The 23,841-nt window shown below is 45.5% G+C and overlaps 1 protein-coding gene across 3 annotated transcripts in view; it reads right to left on the reverse strand.

Moving 5' to 3' along the window:
• Positions 1-495: 495 nt before the first annotated feature.
• Positions 496-23,841, reverse strand: part of LOC119969538 (DEP domain-containing mTOR-interacting protein-like) — an 83,281-nt gene continuing 59,935 nt past the window's right edge. For 2 of the 3 annotated variants that reach the window (XM_038803266.1, XM_038803268.1), the window contains one exon: positions 496-1,563. In XM_038803266.1, coding sequence (XP_038659194.1) covers positions 1,438-1,563 — 126 coding nt within the window. In that variant the 3' untranslated portion in view covers positions 496-1,437. Of the gene's footprint in view, positions 1,564-16,189; positions 16,445-23,841 lie in introns of those variants that run through there. The other variant, XM_038803269.1, reaches the window with a different exon arrangement.

Below are 23,841 nucleotides of genomic sequence, written 5' to 3' on the forward strand. Positions count from 1 at the left end.
ATTCTCCCTTTTTTCTCTCCCTCTCTTTTTAAATAGTGTGGCTACATTTGCCACCCTCCAATCTGTAGAAACTGCCCTAAGGTCTATAGAATGTTGGAAGAAGATGACCAATTCTCAGGCCCTGAATTGTCAGCCTGGCCTGCTGTTTGTTCCCAACATTTTCTGCCTTTATAGTTCGCATAGACCAGATTGAAATATTTCCCTTTACATTTTCCCTTGATCTTGAATCTAGTTTGAATGTATGGTTGGATTTATGGTTTGAAAATTTCTTTTCCACCATATATTACAGGTCTCAAGGGTTTGGGGAGTTTCTTGCAGCCCACAACACAAAACCTTCCATAATTTGCCACTTACCTCACTCATTAAAGAGGACATGATTAGCTGCTACATTGCCTAAACCTCAAATATTCTAAATGAAGACACCTTACCGCCAGCCAATCTTCTTTTACAACTGCATTTCAAAATTGCTGAATAAATGTAGCCTGAGAATGCTTGTATTGTGCGTAATGTCTTTGGAGACAGCATGAATTTATTTCTAATGAATGTGACCCAGGGCTCTGGAACAGAATATTATGTCAATGAAGAGAAAACTTTGTAAAACACATATAAGGTGCCTCTTGACTGGCAGTTTTCCATCATTAAACAGGACTACAGAGAGGCACACATATATTGTGCCTTTATAACCTTTCCTTTCTTAGGGTAGGTGAGATGGGCAATGGAAACATTGATGTAGAACAGAGCGAGTGCCCCTTAAAGAGTGGAGAGAGGGCTGCTGGTTTTGGAAGAAACTAGTTAAAACCCAATTCTGCTAATTCCATGTTCGGATAAGCACGGATTGTTTTCAATGGTCACATGGAATCTTGGACCAGAGCCAGCTTTTCATTTTAGTAGGGAAGTGTGACCTTGGTGCTTCCGATCTGGCCTGGCTCCAGGCTTCTTTCAGTGGGAGGTCACTTTATTTCATGCAAGTGTCACATTCCAACAAAGATTACAGGACGGGCTTTCAAAATAGCACAAAGTTACTCAGAGATTTAATTGGATCTCTAGGAACTGCAAAGCTATTTCCACACCAGGTGAAGAATGTTGGTAAGCCCAACGAACAAAAGATGTCAGCATAAACCACGCTTTCCAGGGCAAGAAAAAGTAAGCAAAGAAAAAAAAAAAATCATAAATATACAATAAAACGGATCAAATGTGCGCGAACATTTCCCCAGCACGTGGATGTTGGTTTAGAAATTACTGTTGGCGTTAAAACTCGACAAATATTTCACACATTTGTATGACATTTAAAATAAATGAGAAACATCATGCAAACGCTTCAGCCTTTGTCTTGCATATTTGTCAATAATGATTTCTCGGCGACAGTATTTGAAACCATTTTGCTGTCTGAGAATAGATGTGAAAATCAATCAGCTTCTTCATCAAACATCATCTTCATCATTCAATTGCTTCCATAACTTCCATCACTAGGGTGCGGTGTCCGGTCATGATAATGTTGCTGACTGCTTTGTAGTCCAAATGCATTACGTGCCTGCTGTTCACGGAAACAACAAACTGTCTGACCTGATAGAAAATAGAAAATTCATGTGAAAAATGTGCACATCTAAATGTTAAAATATACACTGCATGATAGTGTTCACACTGCAACATTGAGCTATTCCCAACCCCGCTCTTTACTCAACCTACTTGTGATTGAATCTACACATTGGGCCAACGATAGCTGTGAATCTAGGATCTGAGTGTACAGGGTAAGATCAGATTGAAGGTTGGTACAATGAACATCACGAGCAAGTGTAGGTTAAAATGGCAAATTCAATGCCAAAACAGGTACAGAAAGCAAAAAAGAGGGCCGAATTTCCCTGACCTCATGGTGGAGCGCCAAGAAAATAGTGGGATGCCAGGTCAGGAAGCTCCACACTGCATTCTCACTGCTGAGGAACTTTACCAGGGACGGGCAGGGATGCAGATTGGATGGTCACACAACAGCGGGGAGCAGCTAATTTAAATAATGAAGCCCCTAATTAAGGTTGGCATAAACAGACGACCCACCAATATTTTGCCAGAAGATGTGTGAGCCCCCCCCCCCCCCCCCCCCCGCCCTCGCCCTCGCGCGCCCCCACCGGTGTGGATCCTGCCAGTTCCATGGATGTGGCGTCTCTGCTGGGGGTTAGTGTCAGCAGCATTGCTGGAGACACGCCTGCCATTCTTAATTGGTCAATGAACATCAATTAGGAGGCTGTCCTAAATAGCTCTGCTGCTCTGGCTCCTAGCAAGTGCAGGCTCAGGACGCAATCCCAAAGTCCACAGGAAGTTACAAGAATATCAGCTATGAACTTATTAAATGGTGGAGCAGGCTTGAGGGGATGAATGACCTACTCCTTGCTCCTAATTCATATGTTCGTATCCTGTCAAAGTGGAAGAAAGGTGTGTCAATCAGTTAGAGCTATTCATAGTACCAATAGCAGAGGCTTTACCTCACTTCATAGCTCTTAATCGTGTCCAAATCAACATACAGACATTAAAAGACAGTTGAAGAATAAATAGCTTATAACCTCATAAAGATGTCAATCAATCAAAGGATCCCTCCCTTCATCTATGGGTAAACAAACCCCTGCTAAGCCAATCCTTCAGTGCACCCTGGAGCTCAGTAGACATTCATAATGAGGCCATCTGAAGAAATGTCTGGTGGTCTGTTATTATTGGTTTTGTACATGGTGCATCCTGGGTCCGTGGGCATGGAGGATGCAGGTGGGCATTGAGGGAGCATGGGTTACACTTTGAAACTTACCTGTCAAAAGGTTCCTGAAATCAGACCTGGGTTCACAATTCCCCCGGAGGTGACGTGAACCATGGGTCCTTCCAAAATGAGTGTAACTCCATGTAAGTAGCAGTGGGTCTAAAATGCCAATCCCAAAATGGGAGTAGCCAGGGGGTGAGATTCCTAAGTGTGCACTCGCTACCTGCATCCTTACCCTGGTGCGATAACCATCCCACATACTGGAATGGGAATGTAAATCTCAGGATTGTACCCCTCCCCACCATTCTTAAATTTCCCCTTCCCCCATTCTGACATGTACAGAGGCACAAACAAACATTCATGCCAATGTTTTTGTTTAATGTTTCTGCTATTTCTAAATTCCCCATTGTAACTTCACCTGTCTTTGCTCCTAATGGGGCCAGGTTTCTTTTATTAATATCATCCTATTTACGTTCCTATAGAAATGTTTATGATTTATTTTTCTATCTCTTGCTAGTCTACACTCATATTCTCTTTTCTCTGTCCTCATCCATTTCTTGGTCCGCCTTTCAGGATTCTAAAATCTTCCTAATCCTCAGGCTTACTACTCTTTTTGACAACATCATAAGCCTCTTCTGTTGATCTAATGTATAAGACCATAACTTCCTGGCTCCCCAGCATAAGATTTGGAGGGGTCACTCAATGATATACCGGGGACTCCATCTTGGAAGTTATAGAGTCATAGAATATCTATAGTGCAGAAGGAGGCCATTTGGCCCATTGAGTGCATCAACCCTCTGAAGGAGCACGTTACCGAGGCCCACTCCCCCCCCCCCCCCCCCCCCCCCCTCACTCGCACATCGCTGGACTGTGGGAAGAAACCAGAGCACCCAGAGGAAACCCACACAGGCATGGGGAGAAAGTACAAACTCCATACGCACAGTTATCCCAAGCCGGAATTGAATCCGGGACCTTGGCGCTGTGAGGCAGCAGTGCTAACCAGTGTGCCATCCTGCTGCCAAATCCATTCTCTTCCGCCCACCACCTCTTCCTGCCCCATCCCACCTCTTCCCCATTCCATCTAACCCAACCTTCCCCACCTCTCCCATCCTTCCTCCCTCACTTCCCATTTCCTTACTCCCAACAAGCCCATCGCTTCCCTGACCTGCCACCCATATCTACCTGTCTGTTCTCCCTCCCCCCCCCCCCCCCCGCCATCCCTCTCCCCTACATCCTACCTGTGGGTCAGTAGGACCAATCCTGGATCAAAAGGCACCTATTCATAAAGGATGGGTTGCACCTCAACAGGAGTTTCCGCATAAGGGTTTTGCAGGCAATTGTCCAGAAAGGGTAACTCCCCCTGGCTAACTGCAATGGGCTGGGAACCAGCCAAGAAAGCAATTTAAATCACTAACTTTGGCTGGTTCTGCCAGTTTTACCCTCATAGTTACTCAAAGTTAGAAGGAAAAAAAACCACTTCAAAATTCAGAGTAACCATTTTATAGATCCAGACCGAGCCTACACACACAATCACCCAGATCTCATCCTGCCCCCACCCCAACCATGCAACCCCACCCCAGTCTGATCCCAGCCCGACACCGGACACAAGTTCCCTCCCCTTCCTGATTCAAACCAGCGCCCCCCCCCCAACCCCCCCCCCCCCCCCCCCCCCCCCCCCCCACCACACACACACACACACACACACACACACACACACACACACATTCCTGACTGACAACCCTGGTCCGACCTCTTTTTGTGGGATTTTTACATTTAAAAAAATATATATATGTTACAAATTATGTATTAATTCTTTTAATGCTAGCCATTACTTATCGACCATAATATATATATTTTTTAAATTTAGAGTACCCAATTCATTTTTTCCAATGAATGGGCAATTTAGAGTGGCCAACCCACCTAGCTTGCACATCTTTGGGTTGTGGGGGCAAAACCCACGCAGACACGGGGAGAATGTGCAAACTCCACACGGACCGTGACCCAGAGCCGGGATCGATCCTGGGACCTCAGCGCCATGAGGCAGAAATATTTAAACTGCGCCACCGTGCTGCCCTACCATAATATATTTGAATGTAGTTTTGAATCTACCTTCACCACCTGACCCTACATACCTGCGGTTGCTGTTTAGATTTAAGGCCGTGGTTTCAGACTAAGCAGTTATGATCTCATTGAATGGCAGAGCAGACTCAATGAGCCAAATGGCCTCCTTATATTCCTATGTCTTATGGTCTAAACAAAAGCACGCTCAAACACAGTATAAAATGATATTATCTATTGGTCACTCTTCCCTACAGGCTCCATTACTAATGTTATTAATTAACCCTTTCTCATTGCACAATAATAATTCCAACATTGCCTGTTCCCTAGTTGGTTCCTTAGCCTGTTGATCTACAGAATTTTCTTGCATACATTCCACAAACTCTTCCACCATATTATTACTGAAAATGTTATTTTCCCTGCCAATATAAAGGTTAAAGTTCCCATGATTACTGCATTTTGTACACACCTCTTGCTTTATACTCTGCCCTATACTGCAACAATTGTTACGAGCTTTATAAACTGATAGCTTTGACTTAATGACTCTTATTTGCTAAACCTGGGGTAGGAATTCCAGGAAACGTATCTTCAGCTGATTTAGATTTTTATTTTTCCTTGACAGGGCGAAGGCATCACTGGCTAGTCCATCATTTATAATAATAATCTTTATTAGTGTCACAAGTAGGCTTACATTAATACTGCAATGATATTACTGTGAAAACCACTGCGCTACCGTGCCGCCCAATTTTTATTGTCCATAGATAATTGCCGTCAAGATGGTGGTGAGCTGCTCTCTGTGTGGTGTAGGTACACCTACTCTGCTGTTAGGGAAGGAGATCCAGAATTTTAATCCAGCAACAGTGAATGAATGGTGATATACTCCCAAGCCATGATGGTGTGTAGCTTGGAGGGGAAATTACAGCTAGTGCTGTTCCCATATGGATGCTGCCCTTTGTAAGCGTCCTGCCTGATGATTCCCTTAGTTCCCCTTTCTTTATTCTTTAGCGTTATTATTTTGATGCATGGATGCTTAATGGACATGTATCTTTAAGTAAAGCAGCAGAGAGAATGGGGAATTCCAAAAGTTGGGACAAAGTATATGGTGCTAGCTCAGGACAATACAACTCAGACTTTATGGCACCCAAGAGATGAGGTGAGACTCGGTTCAAATGGTTGGCTGGTGGCCATTAAATTGTCCAAAAGGCCATATTTTGCCTAACAATAGGTGGTGGTTGGATCCTGCCCGAGTGGGATGATTTCCAGATAGCTAAGGAAAGCAGAGTCGGGTCCCTGGACACTCAGGGGAAAGGATCTTCTCTCTCTCTCTCTTGTGTTTTCTCCAGAAAAGCTGCTGTATTTCGGAAACTGCAGAGACTTGAATGAATCTACAGTGAAAACCATTACAGACTGGGAAGCAGAAATCTCGAACTGAAAGCCTAGCTTCAAGGACAGTGTGCTAGAAATAACCATCTGAAACAAATTTTTACTTATTGCTTTCACTTCCCTCTTCCCCTCTATGTTTGTTTGTCTTGTGTGTGTGCATGTGTTGTATAGATTGTGGATGCAAGTTGAATTGGGGGATTAGGAATTAGATAATAGTTAACCAGTTGTATTTGCTGCATATTTAATTATAGTTATTGTTATTGATAACTTAATTGTGTTTAAATTTACAAACCTGGTGACTGTAATTATTGAGTAGCCAAGTGCCAAAGACTTTGAGCATTTTTCTAAGAATTATTGGATAACTCAATAGTGCTGTGACACTGGGTCAAGAGGGGCAGGAAGTGACCGTGCTTTCACCCAGAGTGTTGAAACACCTTGTCCTTCTCGATGGCACAGTTCATGGGTTTAGAAGGTGCTGTTGAAAGAGCCTTGGTGAGTTGGTTCAGTGCATCTTGTAGATGGTATACACTGCTGTCACTGTATGTTAGTGGTGGAAGGAGTCAATGTTTAAGGTGATGGATGGGATACCAATCATGGGGTTGCTTTGTCCTGGGTGGTGTTGTACTTGCCGAGTGTTGTTGGAGCTGCACTCATCCCAGAAAATAGAGTATTCAATCACGCTCCTCATTTGTGCCTTCTAGATGGTGAACGGGCTTTGGGGAGTGAGGAGGTGAGTTACTCTCTGCAGAATTTCTAGCCTCTGACTTGCTCTTGTAGACACACTGGGCTCGACTCTCAGATTGCCGACGCCAAAATCGCATTCGGCAATTGGCCGGAGAATCCATTTTGACGGTGAAATCGGGGGCGGTGCCCTTTTTCAGATGCTCTGCCCCTTCCAAAATGGCGGCATCGGTGAGTAAGCTGCACGCTGTTGGGGCAGCTTCAGGACATCACCTGAAGGCCCTCCCCCGATGCTCCGCCTCCGATAAGCCGACTTCCGACAGCGTGGATCACTTGTGGTCTGAGGTTTCATCAACTTCGTGTGGCAGCTACGGACTGTCCAGCACCGCCACAGTCAGGAGGGGGAGCCGTTCTGCTGGCCGGGGGGGGGGTAGATTTGGCGGGGGCTGAGGGGACTGGTGGGGGTGGTCCGGGGTGGCGAGGAGGGCGCTATCTGGCAGGTCAGGTCCACACGCGGCCAGCGCCATGTTGTATGGCGCGACCGCTGCAGTTCCCTGCCCGCCATGGACCTGGCAATACTCCATCCATATCTGCAGGTAAAGCTGGGGGTCTTATGTGGCACAGCTGCTAGCCCCCCATGGGGCGGAGCATCGGTGTGGGGGTGCTGCCAACATTTTGGTCGTAATGCTAGACACATACTCCAGCCATAGCCATAAAATCGGAGAATCCAGCCCAGTATCTATCCCTGGTTTATATTCAGGTTTTGTTCCATGTTGACCTTAGGATGATTATAGTGGGGGTTTCAGCAATGGTAATGTCATTGAATGATGTTAGAACCCTTCCTTTTGATTTCCCTCAGTTCCTATTTCTTTTGTTTTGTTTTATTATTTTTGGTCCATGGACTCATAATCAGAATGCGCTATAAACAGTGGACTTAAACTGAGGCAGCCTGCTATGCAGGACAGTGTGTTCCAAGATTTGTTTTTGGCGACGAGAATACAAACTCATCAGCGGCCAGGAAAATTTAAGGGCCAGCTTTGGAAGAAGTCAGTCCGATTGGCTGGCTGACAAACTGTGGGTTAGCCAGGGACAGTGGTCTGGCTGACAACAAGTCAAAGAACAAAGAAGAACAAAGAAAAATTACATCACAGGAACAGGCCCTTCGGCCCAACAAGCCTGCGCTGATCCAGATCCTCGATCTAAAACTGTCGCCTATTTTCTAAGGACCTGTATCCCTCTGTTCCCTGCCCATTCATGTATCTGTCTAGATACATCTTAAATGACGCTAATGTACCCGCCGCTACCACTTCTGCCAGCAATGCGTTCCAGGCACCCACCACCCTCTGCGTAAAGAACTTTCCACATATATCTCCCTGAAACCTTTCCCCTCTCACCTTGAACTCGTGACCCCTAATAATTGTGTCCCCCACTCTGGGAAAAAGCTTCTTGCTATCCACCCTGTCTACACCGCTCATGATTTTGTAGACCTCAATGAGGTCCCCCCTCAACCTCCGTCTTTCTAATGAAAATAATCCAAATCTACTCCACCGCCCCCCATACCAGGCAACATCCTAGTGAGCCTCCTCTGCACCCTCTCCAAAGCATCCACATCCTTTTGGTAATGTGGTGACCAGAACTGTATGCAGTATTCCAAATGTGGCCGAACCAAAGTCTTACACAACTGTAACATGACCTGCCAACTCTTGTACTCAATACCCCTTCCGATGAAGGAATGCATGCCGTATGCCTCCTTGACCACTCTATCAACGTGTGCAGCCACCTTCAGGGTACAATGGACCTGAACACCCAGATCTCTCTGTACATCAATTTTCCCCAGGGCTTTTTAATTTACTATATAGTTCGCTCTTCAATTGGATCTTCCAAAATGCATCACCTCGCATTTGCCCGGATTGAACTCCATCTGCCATTTCTCCGCCAAACTCTCCAATCTATCTATATTCTGCTGTATTCTCTGACAGTCCCCTTCACTACCTGCTGCTCCACCAATATTAATGTCATATGCAAACTTGCTAATCAGACCACCTATACCTTCCTCCAGATCATTTATGTATATCACAAACAACAGTGGTCCCAGCACGGATCCCTGTGCAACACCACTGGTCACAGTTCTCCATTTTGAGAAACTCCCTTCCACCACTACTCTCTGTCTCCTGTTGCCCAGCCAGTTCTTTATCCATCTAGCTAGTACACCCTGGACCCTATTAGACTTCACTTTCTCCAACAGCCTACCATGGGGAACCTTACCAAATGCCTTACTGAAGTCCATTTATATGACATCTACAGCCCTTCCTTCATCAATCAACTTTGTCACTTCCTCAAAGAATTCTATTAAGTTGGTAAGACATGACCTCCCCTGCACAAAACCATGTTGCCTATCACTGATAAGCCCATTTTCTTCCAAATGGAAATAGATCCTATCCCCTCAGTATCTTCTCCAGCAGCTTCCCTACCACTGACGTCAGGCTCACCGGTCTATAATTACCTGGATTATCCCTGATACCCTTCTTAAACAAGGGGACAACATTAGCAATTCTCCAGTCCTCCGGTACCTCACCCGTGTTCAAGGATGCTGCAAAGATATCTGTTAAGGCCCCAGCTATTTCCTCTCTCACTTCCCCCAGTAACCTGGGATAGGTCCCATCCGGACCTGGGGACTTGTCCACTTTAATGCCTTTTAGAATACCCAGCACATCCTCCCTCCTTCTGCCGACTTGACCTAGAGTAATCAATCTAGCCCTAACCTCAACATCTGTCATGTCCCTCTCCTCGGTGAATACCGATGCAAAGTACTCGTTAAGAATCGCACCCGTTTTCTCTGACTCCACGCATAACTTTCCTCCTTTGTGTGATGGCTCAGTGATGGGTCCTGCAGGATATTTCTGAGAAAGCTGGTCAGAAGTGATTACACCTTACCTGGGTCACTGTCCGTGTGGAGTTTGCACATTCTCCCTGTATCTGCATGGGTTTCACCCCCACAACCCAAAGATGTGCAGGTTAGGTGGATTGGACGCGCTAAATTGCTCCTCAATTGGAAAAATAATAATTGGGTTTTCTAAATTTAAAAACCTTGAATGAAGAAGGAACTCTCTCTCTGCTGAAGTAAAGGACTGCTTAAATGCTCTAAAACTAGTGAGTGCCTGGCACATCTTTACTACCTTGTTGAAATGATCTTGAATCTACAAAGTACAGGTCGTGCCAGAGAAAATCCGCTGAAACTTAGAAGCAAGAAGCACCAAAGCAATAGCTTGAACTCTTTGAAGACTTTAACTGAAAACCCTCGGGTCAAGTGGGGCTGCAATTGACCACACATTAGAACAGGGATTCGTGACAATGTCTTATTTTTAAAATATTTTTATTCAAGGCATTTTCATATATACAGCAAAATCAGAAAAACCAAACAACTCAATAAACAACCAACATCCACTCTGCGTCTGCTCCCGACACCACCCCCTTCTTACATCCCGCCTTCTCCATTTTAACCCCCTTGCTGACCTCCTTAAAGAAATCAATAAAGGGCTTGCACCTCCGCCTGAACCCATCTGCCGGTCCCCTCAAGGTGAATTTAACCTTCTCCAGCCTCAGGAATTCACTCACCCACATCCTCATCTTTAGTGGCTCTGTGTCCCGCCACCCGAGCAAGATCCGTCTCTGGGCTATTAAGGAGGCAAATGCCAAAACATCGGCCTCTCTCATCCCTAGACTCCTGGGTCTTCCGACACCCCTAATATTGCCACCTCTGAACTCCAGACCACATCCAAACCAGGGCATAGACGTTAACCAGAACCACAGGCATCCCCTCCAACTTTCCATTTACATATCTCCCCCCTGGATCGGCCACAATACGCCCCAGCTCGAACGCAACCCGCTTTTTGACCAACATCGCTATCCCCCTTGTCTTCACATCTAGCCCCGAATGAAAGCGCTGTCCCACCCATCCCTCTCTCAGCTTAGTCTGGTCCTCTATCTTCAGGTGCATCACCTGCAAAAAACCCATGCCCATCTTCAGACTCCAAATGCGTGAGCACACAAAACCGTTTAACCGGCCCATTCAACCCTCTCACATTCCATATGACAAGCCAGGTCCGGGGGGTGGGAGGAGGGTTCCTCCACCCCTTCCCCTTCCGATCAGCCATATCCCTTTTTGGGCCAGCCCTCGGCCCGCGTCACATGCCCCTCCAGGACTGCCCTCAGATATCCACTGCCATCAATCTCTTCCAAACTGCGCCACACCAACCATACCCTTGTCAACAACCCTCCCTCCCACCCACAAGCAACTCCCTCCCCTCCTCCTGACAAACCTCACTTCACTCCCGTTAACTAGTATGCCCAGTTAGCATGGTTGCCCCCCCCAAAGCCTTCAACCATCCTACCTCCCACCAATTTCCCTCCCCAACCATCTATTCCTCAAGAGTAACAGAAGGCACACTCACCATCGCTGCTCCCCCATCAGAACCTGCCACAGAAGTCCCACCACCATACACTTTAAAGAACACCCAAAAGCTCCTCCAAAGTTCAATATCCTCACTCTCCTCCCAGTTCATTGTCCCTCATAAATTTCATTGCCTCCTCTGTTGTGTCGAAATAACTCTCACTTCTGGAAAGTGACCCACAGGCAGGCAGGGTACAGTACCCGAAACTTCACCTCCTTTTTGAAGAGGGCAGCTTTAATCCGGTTAAACCCAGCCCCCCTCTTCGCCAGCTCTGCACCTAAGTCCATGGTACACCTGCAGCTCGTTCCCTTCCCAGGTACATTTCCCGGTCTGCCTCACCCATCAAATGATCTTCTCCTTGTCCAGAAAGCGGTGCAACTGCATAACCATCGCCCTTGGAGGCTCGCCTGCCTGTGGCCTCCAGCCACCCAGTTCACCTCCAGGGACTGATCAAAGGCCCCCTCCCCCATCAATTTCTCCAACATCTTTGCCACATGCACCCCGGCCTCCGCACCTTCAATGCCTTCAGGTATCCTGACAATCCTTAGGTTTTGCCTTCTGGAGCGACTCTCCAAATCTTCCACCTTCTCACTCAGCTTCCTCTGGCTCTCCTGCATCGCTCCCATCTCAGCAATCAACAAGGCCAACTTATCCTCATGCTCCCCCATTACCTCCTCCAGACCCTGGGACTCCAGCCTCTGCTCCACTTGCTCGATCCCAAACCTCAGCGGTTCCACCACCTTGGTTAGGTCTTCCAGGATCTCTTTCCTCTGCTGCCGAAACTTATCTAGGAACTCCAACAACTGCTTCGACGACCACTGGGCAGGCAGCACAGCTCCCTTGCCCTCCACCATCTTTCCCTGTGGCGTACCACAAAAGCTTTCCTTCTCCAACTTCTTTCTTGTGACGCTACTCGTCTGCTGATCCATGCACCAGCTACATCAGAGGAGTATTACCTTCCCCAGGCACTCCTCTACCTGGGAAAAGACCAAAAAAATCCACCTTGAGCGGTTGCCACCAAGTGGAGATGGTTAGCAGTTTCAAATTCCTAGGGGTGCACATCACCAAAAATCTGTCCTGGTCCACTCACGTCGACGCTATCACCAAGAAAGCACAACAGCGCCTATACTTCCTCAGGAAACTAAGGAAATTCGGCATGTCCACATTAACCCTTACCAACTTTTACAGATGCACTACAGAAAGCATCCTATCGGGCTGCATCACAGCTTGGTATGGCAACTGCTCGGCCCAGGACCGCAAGGAACTTCAGAGAGTCGTGAATACCGCCCAGTCCATCACACAAACCTGCCTCCCATCCATGGACTCCATCTACACCTCCCGCTGCCGGGGGAAAGCGGGCAGCATAATCAAGGATCCCTCCCACCCGGCTTACTCACTTTTCCAACTTCTTCCATCGGGCAGGAGATACAGAAGTCTGAGAACACGCACAAACAGACTCAAAAACAGCTTCTTCCCCACTGTCCTAAATGACCCTCTTATTGACTGACCTCATTAACACTACACCCTGTATGCTTCAACCGATGCCAATGCTTATGTAGTTACATTGTATATCTTGTGTTGCCCTATTATGTATTCTCATGTATTTTCTTGTATTTTCTTGAATTTTGTTTAATTCCCTTTTCTTCCATGTACTGAATGATCTGTTGAGCTGCTTGCAGAAAAATACTTTTCACTGTACCTCGGTTAACGTGACAATAAACAAATCCAAATCCAAATCCATGGCCACCACCGGAAGTTGGTTTTGTGACAATGTTAAGGGGAGATGATTGGATTCTCTCTTGTTGGAGGTAGTCATTGTCTGGCACTTGTATGGTGTGAACATTATTTGCCACTTACAGGTCCAAGGCTGAATGTTTTCAAGGTTTTGCCGTATATGAAACTTTGTGGTCCTTCATTTTATGTATATTGTTTTGTACTAACTTTCCAATGTAATGGTACTTTAAAATATCATGTTGGAACTATACTTTCAAGTTGAATTGCTTCTTCGGAAATGAAGAAGAATACACACGAGAATGCATTTAAGAAATATATAAATTGGGTCCCTTATATAGGGTTATCTCCTGTGTAATCCTTAGCCATATTTCATTACCGGTTGTAATTCATACTTAGTACTCAAGCTCAATAAATATTAATGTAAAGATAATATCAATTGGGGTAAAATGTCTGGTTTTGAAAACATTTCCTCTGAAATGGACACAACAAATGAGTTTATTTAAATGGAGGCTATTCCTTAGTTTAATGATAAAGCTGGTGTGCACTTGTGCCTGCTCAAGATTATGATCAAGATATCAATATGCTAATAGTTATCTTCGATACGAACAATCTGCTGTTAAATGGTTGAATATTTTACTGAGTCCAGCAGCATCATTCTGTAATCCACTAGCAGATTTTTGTAACACAGCAGCATCCACCAGTGACAGTTGTATGGCAGCAGCCATCAAAGCAACCTTAATTCAGGAAATTCAATATTGTCTTTGCTTTTGATGGGAGGGTGGCATCTCCGTGAAGCAACACAGATGTCTCAAGTAAGTGTGGAGTGGAGTAAATCATGGTATAAGTCACTCGTGCCACATTCCCGGAACCTCTGCACCATTATAACACTATGTTATAATGGTGAACCTATGTTAAAAAGATCCCAGCTTCACTGCTGGTCGGTGTTACAGGATCCATACAACCATGCAGCAGTCATAATAAAGGTGCCCCTCTCTGATGCCGCTCACAAACTGCTGTCCAGGAGGCCTGATGCATTAACATCATACTCAAGAACCTCGAAGTTGAAATTTGTAAACAAATGAAAATATAAATAATTGAAACCCGAATGCAAAGGATCGTCAAAAATAACTGCAACCCAGCAGTAACACATTTCGCCCAGCAGGTGGGGCAGCAGAGAACCATGGATGCAGAAATGAGCACCGAAGCGATTGTTAATCACGTTTTCTGTGGAAGCTCACTGAAGATCAGGGTGGGGTTTTGTGAGTAGCAACAGAATATTAATATATCTTTTCAATAAAACACAAAATCCTCAATATTACAGATATCACTAATGGATTTTCACAAAGTGGATTATATGAATTTGAAATGCATTGTTATAAATTACTGTGGAAGCTGAGTCAAGCACAACATTTAAGAAGGGATTAGATGAAAGGCTGAAAGAAATATAAAAGAGCAGAGAGAAATACTTTGGATTGGCGTAAATATGTTGGGCAGCCAGCAGTGGCATGATGCCCAAGTAGTCTCCTTTTATGCTGACATTTCAGAGTTGACAAAATGATAAACACCACCTGAGGAATTCTCTGTCGGTGGGATCCTCCGTCGGCAGTGCACCCACGCCCACGTGTTTCCCAACAGTGTGGAGCGGCCCACAATGGGAAGTCCCATTGGCCGACTGCGCCAGCGGGGGTGCACGCCGTGCCGGAAAACGGGGCTGGGGGGGGGGGGGGGGCGGAGAATCCCCACCCTTATTTATAATTTACAGAAATATATTTTTCCCTCATGATTTTACTGTTGACTTTCTGAAGATCATAAGAAATAAGAGCAAGAGTAAGCAATTCGGCCCATTGAGCCCTCTCTGCCATTCAATAAGATCATGGCTGATCCAATGGGGCATTAACTCCACTTTCCTATGTGTACCCATCACCTCTGATTCCCCTGTCAATCAAAAACCTATCTGACTCGGTCTTGGATGTATTCAATGATCCTGTGCACTCCGGAGGAGAGAATTCCCAAGACTAATAACTCTGGGAGTTCTCATCTTAAATGGGAGGCCCCTTATTTTTATAAATTGTGCCCCTGGTTTTAGATTCCCCTGTGAGAGGAAACATCCTCTCAGCATCTAGCCTGCCAAGCCCCCTCAGATTCTTAGTTCTTTCAGTAAGATCACCCCTCATTTTCTAAACTCCAATGAGTATAGGCTCAACCTTTCCTCATAAGGGAACCTCTCGAACCCAGGACTCAGCCGAGTGAACCTTCTCTGAACTGCTTCCAATGTCAGTTTATCCTTCCTTAAATAAGGAGACCAAAACCTTACACCGTACTCCAGGTGCAGCCCCATCAATCTCCTCTACAATTGTATAAAAACATTTCTTACTTTTAGGTTCCATCCTCCTCAGCAATAAAAAAAAATTACATTTGCCATCCTGATAACTTGCTGTACCCACAAGCTAACTTTTTGTGATTCATGTACAAAGCTTCCCAGATGCCCCTGTACCTCTGCATTCTGCAGTCTCTATTTAAATAACCTTTTGCTTTTCAACTCTTCCTGCCAAAGTGGACACGTTCACATTTTCGCACATGATGCTCTACCTGCCCCACTTGCTTAACCTATCTATATCCCTTTGCAGTCTCTGTATGTCCACCTCACTAAGATCATAGAATTCTCACAGTGCAAAAGGAGGCCATTCAGCCCGAGTCTGCACCAACTCTCCAAAAGAGCACCCTACCCAAGTCCCCAGCCTATCCCCGTAACCCCACCCAACCTTTTGGACACCAAGGGGCAATTTGGCATGGCCAATCCACCTAACCTGTCCATCTTTGGACTGTGGGTGGAAACCAGAGCACCCGGAGGAAACCCATTGAGGCACAGAGAGAACGTGCAAACTCCACACACACAGTCACCCAAGGTTGGAATCAAACCTGGGTTCTTGGTGCTGTGAGGCAGCAGTGCTAATCACTAAGCTACCGTGCCACCCATTTGTTTATCCTCAAAGTATTCAATGTCATTATGAATAGTTCCACATAGTTTGGTCACACAATTGGAACTGTCAAAAGTTGCAATTTATGGACATATAGAGATTAGCAGTATTCGGAATATTAGACATTTTAATTATTATTTCAGGCAAAGGAAAGCATTACTGCTCATTCACTAGACAGAAGTGGATCTTCTTTAAAAAATGTGGTTAATTTTGATTCAACTGAAGTACAATAAACACATACAAGAATATAATTTCCTATTTGACTAATAGTAGATAAAGCCAGAGTACATGCCTTGTTGAAAGCTCAATGCCTGAAGCCTGGCAGTAAAATAATGGCTACATTTCATTGTTATTACTTGAGGTGTGAATCTAGCTCTCTCCGGTTAATGCTAGACTGAATCAGGATTGCCTCTGGCATTACTCTGTAAATGTAATAATCAAAGAGTCAGTGAATAAAGCAGTAGCAAGGACTGTTTCTGAAATACTCACTACTAGAAATTGTATGCTGGTCATAATTTTATTTTATTTCCAATAAAATGTACAATCAGATTCGTTGAAAAAAATCTTAGTCCTTTCATATCTTGATTTCAATGTTATAGTTAAAAGATGTAATCGCCCAGATTCTGCATAAAGAATAATGCTGAGGCAACAGTGCTCAATGATACTATGGAGTAAATCAAAGACAATATCCAGCCTCCACATGTGCGATAAAAGTGGAAATTTGAAAATGAGTGCCCACTTGGTGCTGCTCCTCCAAAGCAAGGGTGACTTGGTTAGCACTGCTGCCTCACAGCACCAGGGATCCAGGTTTGATTCTGGCCTTGGGTGACTGTGTAGGGTTTGCACATTCTCCCCATGTCTGTGTGGGTTTCCACCAGGTGCTCCAGTTTCCTCCCACAGTCCAAAGATGTGCAGGTTAGGTGGATTGGCCATGATCTATGCATAGGGTTACAGGGATAGAATAGAATCATACAATCCCTACAGTGCAGAAGGAGGCCATTCGGCCTATCAAGTATACACCGGCCCTCTGAAAGAGCACCCTACCTAGGCCCACTCCCCTGCCCTATCCCTGTAACCCCATAACTCCACCTATCCTTTGGACACAAAGGGACAATTTAGAATGACCAATCCACCTAACCTACACATCTTTGCACTGTGGGAGGAAATCAAAATTAGAGCATCGGGAAGAAACCCACGCAGACATAGGGATAATGTACAAATCATCTGAAAGAAACCCACGCAGACACGGGGAGAATGTACAAGTCATCCGGAAGAAACCCACGCAGTCACTGTCATGAGATGCAAACATGCAACCAATGAACACTCAGAATAGGACACAACCAATGGGTAGTCAGGACACTGAGAGGTGGCATCATCACAAGGGGGCATGACATGAACACTATAAAAGGGATGAGGCACTCACACCCTGCCTCTTTCCACAGACATCTAGAGAATTAGACAGGGTTGATCAGCAGCATCACATCCCAGCACGAGGCTTAGAGCAAGCTGGTACAGTTTGACTGAGTTACTACAGTTAGATTAGCAGAGAGTTGAACTCATTTGAGAACTGTGTTAATAGTTCAATAAACACGTTGAACTCATTTCAGAGTCTGGAGCATCCTTTAGTTAAGACTGCATCAAGTAGCAGCCTGTGTTATCCGAAGCAGCATAACACAACAGTCACGGGAGAATGTAGAAATAATCCGGAAATTTCCCACACAGACACAGGAAGAATGTACAGATCATCTGGAAGAAACCCACGCAGACATGGGGAGAATGTACAAATCATCCGGAAGATTCCCACACAGACACGGAGAAAATGTACAAACTCCACACAGTCACCCGAGATTGGAATTGAACTCGGGTTCCTGGTGCTGTGAGACAGCAGTGTCATTGTGCCGCACCTAGGGTGAGGTAGTGAGCCTATGTAGGATGCTCTTTCAGAGGTTTGGTGTGGACTCAATGGGCTGAATGGCCTCCATCTGCATTATAGGGATTCTATGGAAGTGCACCACACGAGTATCTTACTAATAGAATTCACTGTCATGTCTCTGTAAGGGTGAGAAGCTACAGCACAAAACTTGCTGGAAAAGGCAAGGTTCATGTACTCAACGTAAGTGATTTCTTCACTGTGCATTAGGTCTTATATCACTGAAAACAACAGGCAGAATTTAATGATCATGGTGGTGGGCCTGTCCACTGGCTGGAGAACCAATGACAACCCCATCTCGTCTAATTTTGAGAGTGACGGGATTAAATCACAATTATACAGTCCGCTTGCTGTCATTAAGGTTCCTGGCTTCACTAAGAGCAATTTCCTGCAGGGGGAGATTTCCTGCTCAGAGAGCTGTTGGTCAGAGTACAGCAGCTCTCCAGCAATGGCAGTGCACCTGGAACAGTGGTCATTGCTAGTTCTGCAGCAGGCATGAGGGTGAGGATTGTCCCTGGAAACCGAGGATGTAAGTGACTGTAGCAGGTTCCAGGACCAGTCATATATATGGATTCCCAAGCGTCTCTCCCTTGCTGCCTACTCTCTCTCCTTTGGGCAAAGGATGTCTGAGTAGGTGGAGCCTCTGTCCCCCCCCCCCCCCCCCCCCCCCCCACCCCTGCTCTCATCCAGGCTGTAGACACACTTGTTACAGAGGCTGATAACTTCTAAAAAAATAACTTGAATTTGTGGTGACAAACTTAAAAGAATTGCATATCAAGATTAAGTTTTAAGAATTTTACTGTAATATACTAAAAGCAACATCAACTGAACATTACTTAGTAGGCAACAAGTAATCTGAACTACTGAAAAGATAACCCTTATTATCGTCTTAACGCAATCAAAAACACCACGCAGCATACATGTACATTACATTAGACTTTCCCGAGGATTGCAGTCTTTAAAGGACACAATCCCACAATCACTCCCAATTTCCAATAAGTCACGTCTCCCTGCTTCACCAAGTTGGAAATTTTCAAATGACTGCCTAAATATGCTTCCCTCATTTTTCAGAGTTTCTAAACTGATCACAGGCAGAAAGATCTATTCTGGAGATTTGGAGAGACTTGACTGCTTCCACAGACTGTCATTGTCACAGTGGGAAACCTGTAAATTCAGTTTGAAAGACAGCCTCGTGTGCTTAATCCGGGATTAACTGTCTGTGGGGCTATGAATATAAATATAAATGTTTGTTATTTTAAGTGATAAAATACTTGAAGAAATGTAAACATATTGAATGGGCTTTTATCAACGAGAGAGTGTTGATTTTAATACTGTGGAATTTGTAATAGATACTTAGAACCTTATATTTATTTAATCTCAGCATGGCTCCTGAGTTTAGCCCATGTAATGACAAAGTGTGACGGGTGGAGGTGATCATGGGTTGGCATAAATTGGCAAAAGAACTATTTAGGACCGGGGGATATGGATGGGGTATGGGTTGGCATGGAGGGTAGGAGGGGCCATGGAGGTGGGTGGAGGACATGAGTTGCCATGGATAGGTCAAGGGATGTGTGGAGGGTGAGGGATAGAGGGCCTTCGTGTTTTTTCCTTCACTTTATTTGGTTTTCTATACCTGTCTTTTACAGTAAATTAAATATTCTCGTTTATACTTGGATTAAACTGTGTCTCAGTGAGGATTTCTCAATTTGATTAGTTGAAGAGCCCTGCTCACATAGCACGGATCACATACAGAGGACAGCAGGCTGGACCAGGCGTCTGAGGAATGCAAGTTGCTGCTCCAAAACGTGTGAAATGTCGACAGCTTTTAGTATAATGAACTGCAAATACCTTCACCGCTGATCTCAATATCCAGAGCAATGTCACTAACAAGATTCATCCTTATAAAGTTGTACAGTGTTAATAAACACTTGGGTGAGCCAAAGCTGTGTCAACTTATGGAACGTGACGGGTAATATTTAGCTACCTTAATTAAATTGTCAGGGTGCTATCGTAGCCTGGCCTGAGACAAATCCAACTTTCCTTCCAATGCAGTTTTGTTGTTCACCCGCTTACCTAAATCAGGGAACAACAATTATTGCACAACACCAAGAACTGGCATCTTCCCAAGTTTTCCGATTTTAAAAATGTTGTTTGCTTCAACTTGTTCTTATTGACGTAGTGTTTATACTTATCCTTCTTGCTATTATCTTTCTTGCTGTTCAGGTCAGAATTTCTTAATGTGGGGTAGCACGGTGGCGCAATGGTTAGTACTGCTGCCTCATGGCGCCGAAGGCCCGGGTTCGGCCCCGGGTCACTGTCCGTATGGAGTTTGTGCACTCTTCCCGTGTCTGCGTGGGTCGCATCCCCACAACCCAAAAAGATGTACAGGGTAGGTGGATTGACCATGCTAAACCGTCCCTTAATTGGGACAAAAAAGATTTTGCCGTTGGCGACCAGCCGGAGAATCAAAATTTCCGACGAAATCGGAGGAGACGCCGCTTTCATGATGCTCCGCCCCCTCCAAAGCGGCATATGCACGACGTATCGACGGCCTCAGCTCGTTGTCTGAGATCCGCCCCCTGATCCTCTGCCCCCTACCAGCCGAGTCTCTAGACTCATCCGTCGGGAATTCGGCATGGCGGCTGCGGACTCTTTCCAGCGCCGCCACAGTCAGGGGAGGGCCGATCCGCAGGCAGGAGGGACTTTGCCAGGGCCTCGTGGCACTGTTGGGGGGTAGTCCAGGCCTCGCCCAAAGGGGGCGGTGGGCACTATCTCAGAGGCCGGGTCCGTGAGCAGCCGGCGGCGTATCGGCAGCTAGAGCCGGGTGCTCTACCCTGCCGGCATGCTAGCCCCCAGCTAAACGGAGGATCGGTGGCCGTTTTACTCCATTCTTTCTGTCATAAAATGCCACCGTTGCCACACCGGCGTGGGGACATAGCCTCAAAATCGGAGAATCCAGCCCCTTATCTGTGACAGTGCAGCAAGTAAAGAACTGGACTAATAGCGACCGGAGGAGATGGTGGTGCAGTGGTAATGTTACTGGACTAGTAATCCAGTGGGCCAGGCAAATCAGGGCATGGGTTCAAATCCCACCATGACACCTGATGCAATTTATAATCTTAAATTCAAGGGCAGCACGGTAGCATTGTGGATAGCGCAATTGCTTCACAGCTCCAGGATCCCAGGTTCAATTCCCGGCTTGAGTCACTGTCTGTGCAGAGTCTGCACATCCTCCCCGTGTGTGCGTGGGTTTCCTCCGGGTGCTCCGGTTTCCTCCCACAGTCCAAAGATCTGCGGGTTAGGTGGATTGGCCGTGATAAATTGCTCTTAGTGTCCAAAGTTGCCTTTAGTGTTGGGTGGGGTTACTGGGTTATGGGGATAGGGTGGAGGTGTTGACCTCGGGTAGGGTGCTTTCCAAGAGCCGGTGCAGACTCGCTGGGCCGAGTGGCCTCCTTCTGCACTGTAAATTCTATGATAATTCTATGTTTGTTAGCGAAGATTAAGCGTCGCTACTCCATGGATGGCGGAATGAGTAATCTTCAGAGGAAATGAAGCCTTCATCAGGTGAGGAAAGAGGAGTTTAGTTGCGAGGATGGGTGTCATCCGTTGGGGTATGAGAATGGTCATTCCCATACCAGGAATAGAATATCTGCTTGAAGAACTACATAGCGCCCATTTGGGCGAGAAGCTCCATGTGGTAGCCTGGAATTAATGCGGATAGAGAGAAGATTGTGAAACAATGTGACTCAAGCCACAGGTCTCTGCCCATCTGTGAGGAAAGCTCGTATTCCACGAGCCCCATGGGGTTATAATTCGGGTCACCCCCATCGGTGTCGTGAGGGTTAGTACACATTACTCCTCACATTCATCGCAGCATCTGTATCACATTAGCACCCAGTCATTGTTCCTGCCTTCTTGATCTTTGGCAGGTTTCTTCACTATATAGCAAGGATGGTGTTGCAGATTCTTCCTTTCAGTTTCAGTGATACTTTTCTGTCTATAACTCTCCACTGCACTTATTCCAAGTATTCCAACCAGAGTTAAACCGTTGCTTAATTTCCATTTCCATACCCTAACCATTGGTGCAGGCAAGTCAGCGTATGTTGGTACCAGTCCCAAAGCCAGACACAATAAAAAGAGTTGGCGACAGGAAGGACACCCGGCTATAAAACTACTTGACAAATGATGGTTGAAATGATGGCAGATATGAATGATATTCTTGAGATTAATGCAACTGTGTGAGGTACTTAACTGCAAGCCAACTCCACTTGTTTGGGCGTTGGATGAGTTACCTTCCTCAAATCCCAGGTTCGATCCCGGCTCTGGGTCACTGTCCGTGTGGAGTTTGCACATTCTCCCCGTGTTTGCGTGGGTTTTTCCCCACAACCCATAGATGTGCAGGCTATGTAGATTGGCCACGCTAAATTGCCCCTTAATTGGAAAAAGTAAATTGGGCACTCTATAATTTTTTTTTTTAAATGTGGAGTGCAGCAGATTAAAAATAGCAGAATTACATCCCAAATGTACCATTAGTATTTGCCCTCATGCTTCACTCTCTTCAGCTTCTAAGGCTTCCATTCATCGCATCTACCTCATGGAACTTGAAAGGTCATGGCTGGAGATCCATACACTTGTCGACAATCTCTCCAGGCTGTTAAATTCACTCAAAATACTTAAAGTAATAACTATATTAATTCCCCAGATGCACAATTCCCCAGATGCACACTAATAGTGACTGAGACAGCGAGAAATGCTGCAAGTCGTAGTTATGCTTAGCTCAGTTCATTCTCGGAAGATGTGGAGGATTCCAACTGAATTGCTTACACTTGCAAGGTCATTAAAACATTTTGTGGGAAGGACCTATCATGCATGAGCGATCATAGTGGTCACCTCCTATTACTGCTGCTGTTCTGCATTCCTTGGGCCGGCATAATTCTGGACTTTATGTAGATGCGCTTCCACAGATTACGTGGAAAATCCTTCGGATCCCTGCACTCCTGCGGCCCTGACAGAAATCCCCTTATTTGAAAAATATATTTTGCCCAGCTTGTAAACTAATTTTAAGTCTAAGTGTCCGCATTAACCTTTTGAATTCTATAGCAGCACAATAGCTTCCCAGCCCAAGTCTTGAGCTCCCAATGAGTTACACTCATAGCATGGGGAGCTCAGCAATAGGATTAAAATTAGGTGAACTCAAGGAACTGTATTGGGATAAGCATAGTTTTTGCCTGCTGGGCATGACTCACACACTGCCACATTTTACATAGCTAACAACACAGGCTTGAGAGCGGTGACTGCTCTAGTTTGTCTGCATCATAAGGTTCATATCCCGGATCACTATCCAGTGACTCCCTGCTGGGAGTGCATGTGCTTGGACGCTCTGCTACCTTGGAGCCCAATAGTTTGAAGATAATTACTCTTGAAACCTATGCATAAAGAACAGCTACTTGGTCGGCAGGGATGGAGGAGGGGAGGAAGAGGAAATATAGGTGTCTGGTGTCCACAGAACCATAGCCCAGGAGGAACAAGACATCTTCAGGTGGAGAACAGATCGATCACAAAACTTAAGAAATCAAAAGTGAAAAAGTGTTAATTGATGTCAACAACTTTGCTGAATTTGTTTAAAAACCCTGAAACTATGCATGTGGACTCCGCTGAAAGGTAATCAGAATCTAAAATATATCAGCGGTGCAATGAAACTTCAAGCTAAATCAATCACAAATTAAGATTTAAAATTGGAAACATCTGACAAGGAATTATAATTTCAAAGCCTAACAGTAAGAAGCCATATGTCAGTGCTCTACATGTGTGGGCACTCATTAACACAGAAAAGGCTTAAGTCTTCCAACTGTTTTCAAAACAATAATGAAAGGGGCAATGTTTAGTTCC

The sequence above is a fragment of the Scyliorhinus canicula genome, chromosome 7, assembly GCF_902713615.1.
Source record: "Scyliorhinus canicula chromosome 7, sScyCan1.1, whole genome shotgun sequence".
NCBI classification, from domain to species: Eukaryota; Metazoa; Chordata; class Chondrichthyes; order Carcharhiniformes; family Scyliorhinidae; genus Scyliorhinus; species Scyliorhinus canicula.